General features: G+C 34.9%; 1 protein-coding gene across 1 annotated transcript in view; it reads left to right on the top strand.

Moving 5' to 3' along the window:
- ASXL2 (ASXL transcriptional regulator 2) overlaps nt 1–10,236 on the top strand; it is a 138,177-nt gene that overhangs the window by 112,405 nt on the left and 15,536 nt on the right. The window contains exons 8-9 of the mRNA XM_007108431.4: nt 5,283–5,446; nt 9,269–9,365. Of these exons, the coding sequence (XP_007108493.1) occupies nt 5,283–5,446; nt 9,269–9,365 (261 nt within the window). The remainder of the gene's footprint in view (nt 1–5,282; nt 5,447–9,268; nt 9,366–10,236) is intronic.

Below are 10,236 nucleotides of genomic sequence, written 5' to 3'. Positions count from 1 at the left end.
CCTCTCGCTGTTGTGGCCTCTCCCGTTGCGGAGCACAGGCTCTGGACACGCAGGCTCAGCGGCCATGGCTCACGGGCCTAGCCGCTCTGTGGCATGTGGGATTTTCCCGGACCAGGGCATGAACCCGTGTCCCCTGCATCGGCAGGCGGACTCTCAACCACTGCGCCACCAGGGAAGCCCTACTTTGTTCATTTCTATGTCCTTGTACTTTAGGTATATCTCTTTATACAACATATAGCTAGCTGAATTTTCTTTATTTTCAATTCAATATGTAAATCTTTTTTCTTTGGTGAATCTTATCCATTTATATTTACTGTGATCGTTAATCTATTTGGACTTGTTTCTACAATCTTATTTTTTTGTTGATCTTTGTCCTGATTTTTTGTTTGTTTGTTTCCCTTTTTTTTTTTTAATGAATAAAAAATTTTTTTTGGCTTGCCTCAACTTTAATTCTTATTGGAGGGATTTCCCTGGCGGTCCAGTGGTTAGGAATCTGCCCTTCCCCTGCAGGGGGCTCAGATTTCATTCCTGATTGGGGAACTAAGACCCCACATGCTGCTCAGTGCAGCCAAAATAAATAATTACTTAATTTAAAAAATTTTTTTATTGGAGTATAGTTGATTTACAACTTTGTGTTAGTTTCAGCAAAGTGATTCAGTTATACATATACATACATTCATTCTTTTTTAGATTCTTTTCTCATATAGGTTATCACAGAATATTGGGTAGAGTTCCCGGTGCTATACAGTAGGTCCTTGTTGGTTATCTGTCTTATATAGTAGTGTGCATGTGTTCATCCCAAGCTCCTGATTTATCCCTCCCCACCACATTTCCCCTTTGGTAACCATAAGTTTGTATTCTATATCTATAAGTCTGCTTCTGTTTTGTAAATAAGTTCATTTGTATTTCTTTTTAATTACATTCCACATATGAGTGATATCATATAATATTTGTCTTTGTGTTTCTGACTTACTTCACTTAGTATGATAATCTCTAGGTCCATCCATGTTGTTGCAAATTGCATTATTTCATTCTTTTTTATGGCTGAGTAATATTCCATTGTATATATGTACAACATCTTCTTTATCCATTCCTCTGTTGATGGACATTTAGGTTACTTCCATGTCTTGGCTGTTGTAAATAGTGCTGCAATGAACATTAAGGTGCATGTATCCCTTCGGGTTATGATTTTTTTCCAGATATATGCCCAGGAGTGCAATTGCTGGGTCATATGGTAGTTTTTAAGTTTTTTAAGGAGCCTCCATACTGTTCTCCATGGTAGTTGTACCAATTTATATTTCCACCAACAGTGTAGAAGGGTTCCGTTTTCTCCACACACTCTCCAGTATTTATTGTTTGTAGACTTTTTGGTGATGGCCATTCTGCCTGGTGTGAGGTGATACCTCATTGTAGTTTTGATTTGCATTTCTCTGATAATTAGTGATGTTGAGCATCTTTTCATGTGTTCTTTTGGCCATCGGTATGTCTTCTTTGGAGAACTGTCTATTTATATCTTGTGCCCATTTTTTGATTGAGTTGTTTTTTTGACATAGAGCTGCATGAGCTGTTTGTATATTTTGGAGATTAATTCCTTGAGAATTCCTTGAAACTGTCTTTTCTCCAATGTATATGCTTGCTTCCTTTGTCATAGATTAGTTGACCATAGGTGCATGGATTTATGTCTGGACTTTCTATCCTGTTCCATTAATCTATATTTCTGTTTTTGTGCCAGTACCATGCAATTTTGATTACAGTAGCTTTGTAGTATAGTCTGAAGTCAGGGAGCCTGATTCCTCTAGCTCCATTTTTCTTTCTCAAGATCGCTTTGGCTATTCTGAGTCTTTTGCGTTTCCATACAAATTGTAAAAATTTGTGTTCTAATTCTGTGAAAAATGCCATTGGTAATTTGATAGGTATTGCATTGAATCTGTAGATTGTTTTGGGTAGTATAGTCATTTTGACAATATTGATTCTTCTAATCCAGAAACATGATATATCTCTCCATCTGTTTGTGTCATCTTTGAATTCTTTCCTCAGCATTTTATAGTTTTCTGAGTACAGGTCTTTTGCCTCCTAAGGTAGATTTATTCCTGGGTATTTTATTCTTTTTGATGCAATGGTAAATGGAATTGTTTCCTTAATTTCTCTTTCTGATCTTTTTGTTGTTAGTGTGTAGGAATGCAAGAGATTTCTGTGTATTAATTTTGTATCCTGCAACTTTACCAAATTCATTGGTGAGCTCCAGTAGTTTTCTGGTAGCCTTTAGGATTTTCTGTGTATAGTATCGTGTCATCTGCAAACAGTGATAGTTTTACTTCCTCTTTTCCAATAACAGATTCCTTTTATTTCTTTTTCTTCTCTGATTGCCATGGCTAGAGCTTTCAAAACTATGTTGCATAAAAGTGGCGAGAGTGGACATCTCTATCTTGTTCCTGATCTTAGAGGAAATTCAGTTTTTCACAATTTAGAATGATGTTAGCTGTGGGTTTGTCATATATGGCCTTTATTATGTTGAGGTAGGTTCCCTCTATGCCCACTTCCTGGAGAGTTTTTATTATAAGTGGGTGTTGAATTTTGTCAAAAGATTTTCTGCATCTGTTGAGATGATCATATGGTTTTTATTCTTTAGTTTGTTAATGTGGTGTATCACATGGATTGATTTGCAAATATCGAAGAATCCTTGCATCCCTGGGATAAATCCCACTTGATCATGGTATATGATCATGATATATTGTTGGATTCGGTTTGTTAGTATTTTTATATGTTGTCCATTTTAATTCCTTCATAGTTCTTTTTCTCTCTCTGCTGAGTTTCATATACATACTGTTTCTGTTCTATTAGTTTTAGGTGTGCAACATGATGATTTAGGTATGTATATAGTGCGAAGTGATTACCACTGTAAGTAAACATCATCACCTCACGCAGTTACATTTTTTTTTACCTTGTGGTGAGAACTTTTAAGATTTATTCTTTTAGCAAAAAAGTGGCCATCTTGATTTTCTTCCAGAAAATACTTCCATAGAAGTACTTTATAACAATTTAGCACTGATCTTTTTCTATTTGGACTTAAATAACATTATTATCTGACGTTTCACTTCTTTGTTTTTAATCTCACAGATCAGGCACTAGAATGCTATTGTTTTATGCAAGCATGTCTATCTTTCTCCATTGTATTCCAGCCCATCCATCTGCAGTGATTTTCCTTCCGTTAGTACAGGTTTTTTAGAACTTTATTTAGAGCATGTCCCTTGGTAGAAAATGCCCTCGATTTTTGTTTATTTCTATAAATATCTTTGTTTTATGATCATTCTTGAAGGAGAGTTTAGTATACATATCATTAGATTGATGGTTATTTTCTCTCAGCATTTTATAGTTAACCCATTTGTTACAGATTCCTTTATTGTTAAGATGCTTGCTGTTATCCTGTTCCTTTTTAGGAAATCTTTCCCTTCCTTATGGATGCTTTCAAGCTATTTCTTATTCTTTGATGAGCAGTTTTACTAAGCATGGATTTCTTTTCATCCTGCTTTGAATATGTTTTGCTTCTAGATCTTTAGGTTCGTGGTTTTCATCAGTTCTGGTAAATGTATTGCTGCAAATTATTCAAATATTTCCTTTTCCCATTCTCTTAATTTCTTCTTTCTGGGTCTCCAATCAAGCACATATATTAGACCTTCTTATTCTGTCATTCATGTTTCTGCTGAAGCTCTCAAAATGTTTTATCTTATCTGTCTTTTCTATATTCTGGATAAATTATTTGGCTGTAATTCCCTCCTGTTTAATCCACTCATGGTATCTGATTTCAACAATTTTTAAAATTTAGTTTTTCAAAGTCTTTTTGTTCATTCCTTATTATTTTAGCCTCATCTTTACAATTACATTCTTTATTTCTTTAATTATTTTATATATAGCTATTCTGTATGTATGTGACAATTTCAGTGATAGCAGTACTTCTATGTCTAAATCTTTTATTTCTGGTTACTGCTTACTTTCTGTCCTACTGGCATACCTCCTGGTTTGTCAGGGTAATCTTTGTTAGGCAGTGCTGGATTTTAATTTGTAGGAATCCTGTGGGCCTCAGTTAAGGGGAATCCTTTCCTATCAAGGGAGATGACTTTTGTTTGTGCCAGGAGCCAGAGGTTACCCACATCCAGGACTGTGTAACTTTATGCAAGTATTCCTAATTGTAGAATTTATGGATCCTAGATTCCTATGCACCTTTAAATTTTGCTGTGTATTGTTAAATTTTCTTCTAATAAGATTATACTGATTTCAGCCCCACCAGCATTATTTGAAAGTGGTTTTTGCTTTTTCTGTGAATAGTCCCATCACTATATTGCAATATTTGCCATTTGATAGACAAAACATGTTCATTAGTTTAACTGACATTTCTTTAAATATTAATACCTTAGCAGCTGTTTATGGTTGGTCAACTATGAATTGCATCTTAATTCCTTTTGCTCATTTTTCTCTTGGTGATATTTATCTTTTTCATGTTGATTTATAGGTGCACATTTAATATCAAGAATAGTAACCTTCTGGGACTTCCCTGGCGGTCCAGTGGTTAAGACTCTGCCCTTCCTTTGCAGGGGGCATGTGTTCGATCCCTGGTTGGGGAACTAAGATCCTGCATGCCGCGTAGTACAGCCAGAAAAAAATAAAAAAGAATAGTAACCTTATGTCATGGCTTGCAAATATTTTTCCAAGTTAGTCTTTTTTTTTTTTTTTTTGGTGCAAAAGTTTTAAACTTTGTACTCAAATCCGTCAGTGTTTTGAAAGACTGAAACCTTCCTATTGTGAACAGATTTTCTGTTGACTGCTAAGCTATTCAATCATAACATTTTTAGCTAATGCAAATAAAATTGATGAAAATAATTATCACGGGAAGGGGAAAAGAACCTCAGTATGATTTATGTATATATTTGGATATTTCCATTTTTTAGTCATTCTGTGTCTGTGTTATTTATTATGAACTTCCGTAGTTCCATTTGAGAAATGATCGAGTCTCAAACATAAAATGTATTTTTAGTATGGGAAAAGATGTACTTTTACAGACTTTATTCCATTTTTGCAGGGAAGATAACTTATATTCTTTTATCCTTTATGAACGAACAAAACTTAGCTTTGTTTATTTCTGAGAACCTGAAGTGTTACCTTCTTCACAGTGTGATATTTTAAAGTACTTACAACTGTGGGTTTTTTGCACTGCAGAGGAAGGTATAGTTTAGATGAAAACAGGAATGTGAAGGAGGCCCAAGTGATTCTTTTCCATATTTTTATAGGGCAAATGAAGAGGACTAAATGTGCTGAAATTGATGTTGAGACACCAGACTCCATTCTGGTTAATACAAACCTACGAGCACTAATCAACAAACACACCTTTTCAGTCCTTCCTGGAGATTGCCAACAGCGACTGCTTCTACTACTTCCAGAGGTGGATCGACAGGTGCGTTCTTTCATGCATATCAGCAGTTTTATAACCCGTCTGGGGCTTCCTTCAATCATCACCTTTAGAACTCCTTAAGACTTTTTAAATGGCTGTTGTGTGTACCTGTAAAGAAGTGATATCAAAGGTATTAAACAAGAAATAATATTTCTTAATAGGTTGGCCCTGTAGCTCATAAAGGAAAAGAACCCTCTTATCAGAAATGTCAAGATTATGGAATAAAATTTGTCTAGCTATCATATTAGGATGTAGACATCCGCAGAATATAGTTCAGGAGGGAGAATTGTCTTAAGGCATTACACTGGGGTTTTTGAATGGATTTTTGATGGGATTAAGAATGTTAATTATTTTTCCTTCTTTTGTTAAATTTTTCTAAAACAAACATTTATTGCTTCAGTAATAAGTTTTGAAATCCAATGTAAGTTATACTCCTTAAAAAAACAAAACAGTACCCAGAAGAAATGTCAAAGGTTTGGAAGAGTCTAGGCAGGGACCAGAGAGATTTAGGTTGGTCAGGAATAAGGCAAAAGTCTAAGACTTAGGCTTTCATCAAGGAAGGAGTGACTAGCAAGTCACTCCCCCTTTTGATTTTCTGTTTCCTCCTCTGCAAAAGGATCATTATGATTTTGTGAGGTTTGTTCAATTCTGAGATTTTTTTTTTATTAATGATTATTTTGAAGTACCTAACTATGTTCTAAGTAATCTGTTAGGCACTCCACTTTTTTCTAATTATTATAAAAACATGAGAGAGAGTTGTTTTCCCTGGTTTACAGTAAGAAAACTAGATAAATTCCCTAGTCTATAGAAAAGTCAAAACTAAATCTTTCTCATTCTGAAAATCATTTTTCTACTAGACTATATTGATATCAATTTCATATTGCTATGAATCAGCACCTGTGAAAGGTCAGATTCCATTTCTGGGGAGTTCAGATAAGTCAGGTATTCTACCAGCAGTAGGGACAAAGAAGTAAAACTGATCCTTCCCAGCTGCTGCTCTCCCCACCTTAACACTCCTTGGAGAAATTACAGCTTTTGGGATGCCCAGTTCTTGGTTAGAACAAGTTAGGAGACTGAAGTTTTGGCAGAGTTTTTAGAGAGTTTCTCTTCTTGCTAGGGGTTGCTCTCATCTTTTTTAAAGACTCAAATTTTAGGTTGGGACTAATAGCACAAGACCTAACAGAGGATATATCTATAGTATTCTAGTGTGGGTTCCTCAGAACTGTCTTTTGACTAATGGCCCTTATCCTGTCTTAGAAGGAGAATTGCCACATGTAATTTCGGAATTAAAAGGGACCTTAAAACTTACCCAACTTCCCATTCCTGTGGGGTATTTTTAATAGGAGGCTACTTGCCTGTCTTTTTCAGTTACTGTGGTGGGAGGACGTAGTAATCTGAGAATATGGAGTATGGAGTTTATTAGTGAAATTATTAGTGAATTTATTAATGAAATTCTGCTTCATTGTCAGATGAAATTTAGAGTTTATCAAAAATTCTGGTTATTACTAGCATGAAACATTGGAAACCATCTTTTAGTGTATGGAGTACTCAACAATGAACAGTCGAAGAACATTATTTAGACCAGAGAAAGGAATAAGGGAGCAGCATGGATTAAAACATCTCTCTTCAGATATATTTGAAGGCCAGTCTTTGGAAGACATAAATTTCTTTGTTTCTCCAGGAAGCAAATTTGGGGTTAAAATAGCATTTTTTTTTTTTTAAACAGTTGGAGCTATTAAATTGTAGAATGGATTGACTTGTTTTGGAGAAACTTGCACAGCACTGGAATATTCAAGGAGATGTTGGATGACCTGTCCTCAGAGGGAAGCCTGTTACTCCTCTGCCAAATCTATAGAGTACACATCAGCAGCCAGCAAACTGTAGCCCACACGCCAATTTCAGCCCACTGCCTGTTTTTGTAAATAAAGTTTTATTGGCATTCAGCCACTCCCATTAGTTTCTGCATATTATCTATAGCTACTTTCTGCCACAGTGTCAAGAGTTGAGTTGTTGCAACAGAGGGTATATGGCCTATTCGTAGTCTATCTCTTAACAAGAAAAGTTTCCCAATTTCTGCTCTAGGGCCAGGGGAAAATAATATTGGCCCAGATTGATTTAGAAAATAAAGTGAGTTGAGTTCCTTAATCCCTAGGATGTCCAAATAGTTACCTAAATTTTCTTCAAAAAATTGTTTATGACTTTAAGCTTAAATTTAGTCTTTTAATCCATCTAGAATATTTTTTATATTGTTTTGAAATTGTGGCTCCGTGTATTTTCTGCTGACTAGATGGCCAGTTGTTCCAGCAGTACATATTTATATAACCATCTTTTTCTCTCAGTTTGAAATACCATCTTTGTTATATATTCTATTCATTTACAGGCAGTTTATATTTATAGGCACTCTCTTTCACTCATTTCTTTGTTCACTCTAATACTAGTATTAATTGTTTTGATTGCAGTGGCTTTGTGTGGTATGCTTAATAATTGGAAAGGCAATTCCCCCCTCTCAGTTTTTCATATTAATTTTTTTTTCCACGTGAATTTTAAGATCATTTTATTAATGAAAAGTCTGCATAGAGATTCTGGTAGAAATCTAGATATTAACTTTGGGCAGAATGACAGTTAATAAAATCTCTAATGCAGAGAAGAATCTTAAAACCTTTTGGCAAGCTATCACAAATCAAGTCAGTGAACAGATAGATTGGAGGAAATATCTTTAAAGTACGTGGCAGTTTTACTATGTATAACATGCAAAGGATTCTCACAAGATAGTTAAAAATAAGCATCCTCATAGAGTAATGAGCAAATAGGAATTGGCATTTCACTAGATGGCAAATCTAAATATTCAGTAAACATGTAAAAAGATACACAAAACTCTAGTAGTCAGGATGAAGGAAATTTTAATCATTTCAAACTCATTAATAGGCAAAAATTAAATAGCATGTTAATATCTCTTGTTCACAAGATAAGGAGTATGCTCGTATATTTCTAGTAGAAATGTGAATTATTTTATTAGCCTTTCTGGAAAATAATCTAATAGTCTTTTAGTTAAATAGGCAAAAATTAAATAGCATGTTAATATCTCTTGTTCACAAGATAAGGAGTATGCTCGTATATTTCTAGTAGAAATGTGAATTATTTTATTAGCCTTTCTGGAAAATAATCTAATAGTCTTTTAGTTACACACACACACACACACACACACACACACACACACACACACACAAATATTTCTTTGCTTTCAGAACCTATCCCATAGAAAAAAGCACTAGTATATTCATCTTTACTAGAATGCTTATTACAGCTTTGTTGATTATGGGAAAGCACTGGAAACAAAATATATGTTTATGATCAGGAAATTAGTAAATGTATTGAGGGACATTCATACAGTGAAACAATCTGCAGCTATTATAAAGGAGCTAAAACTATGCCAGCTGACTTGGAGAGACTTCCACTTGTATTATGTGAGAAAAGTAAGTTTCAGAGTAGTGTATGTAACTTGGTCACAGTTTTGTAAAACAAATAATGAAGCTCTCAGAAAAAACCTCTTATATATGTATTTGTTTGCAGATGATTCTTTGAGTATAATTAACCAATGGGGAATGGAATAGGGAGGAGAGGTAAACAGGAAAGAAGTTTTTTAGAAAAAAAAAATATTACATTATAAAATAGAAGTGTCCATAATAAGCAGCATGGTATGATACAGTCATGTTTCTGTAAAATTTGACTTACACACATTCTTTTCTAAAAGGACAGGAACGTCAAATTCCACATGATACAATTGGCTTTCTTTCTAAGCTTTCTGTGGCTTATTCTTTGACCCAGGTTGGTCCAGATGGTCTGATGAAGTTAAATGGCTCAGCCCTTAATAATGAGTTCTTCACTTCAGCAGCCCAAGGCTGGAAGGAAAGACTTTCAGAAGGTAAGTGTTCAACTTTATGTGTCTCTTAGGATGTGTATGCACTTGGAGGGCATATTTGCACCTCTGAGCCTCAGTGGGTATTTGCCCAGTTTTGGAAAGCAAAGGATAGAACATTTCATAAGGTAGAACTAGCTATTCTATGTGAAACACATTGCTAGACTTTTATTTAGAGCATGTAACCAGGTTTGGCTCCAGAAGGAGTTCAGCAGCATGTTTCTTTAAGGGTTTAAAGTCATCTGGTAAACTAAAAAAAATATAGACTTTTAGGCCCTATTCCTAAAGATTCTGTTTCATTAATTCTAGCTTAATGCCTAGGAATTGAAATTTTAATAAGCAGAATATAGAATTAGAGTTATTTTATGGTGCTACGAATCATGGTTTGGTAAGCAGTGAGATAACTTCTTTCTTGCTGCCCAATCTCAATGAAACTAACAGTGAAAAGAATCTAAAAAACTAAGAACTTTTTAAAAAACTGCTTTGAGAAATGTTTCACGTACTATAAAATTCACCCATTTGCGGTGTACAGTTCAGTAGCAGCCAGAGCATTTTAATAAATACAGGTTATGATCAAGAATTGCTAACCGTGGTTACTGCTTTGCCATGTTTCTAATTCTGATCTAACAGATTTATAGAGGGTATATTATAAAGCATAAAAAAGTGATTGATTGACTGCATTTGCATAGCATGTAGTATCGGTCACTATTAGCAGTTCTTAACCCTGACTGCTCATTATAATCCCTGTGCTTCAGTGGGTTTTTTTATTTATTTTTTAAATTTTTTAATTTTTTTTGTGGTACGCGGGCCTCTCACTGTTGTGGCCTCTCCCATTGAGGAGCACAGGCTCCGGACGCACAGGCTCAGCGGCCATGGC

The sequence above is a fragment of the Physeter macrocephalus genome, chromosome 12, assembly GCF_002837175.3.
Source record: "Physeter macrocephalus isolate SW-GA chromosome 12, ASM283717v5, whole genome shotgun sequence".
NCBI classification, from domain to species: Eukaryota; Metazoa; Chordata; class Mammalia; order Artiodactyla; family Physeteridae; genus Physeter; species Physeter macrocephalus.
Note: the sequence above shows the minus strand (reverse complement) of the source record. Positions and strands in the feature narration are given on the sequence as shown.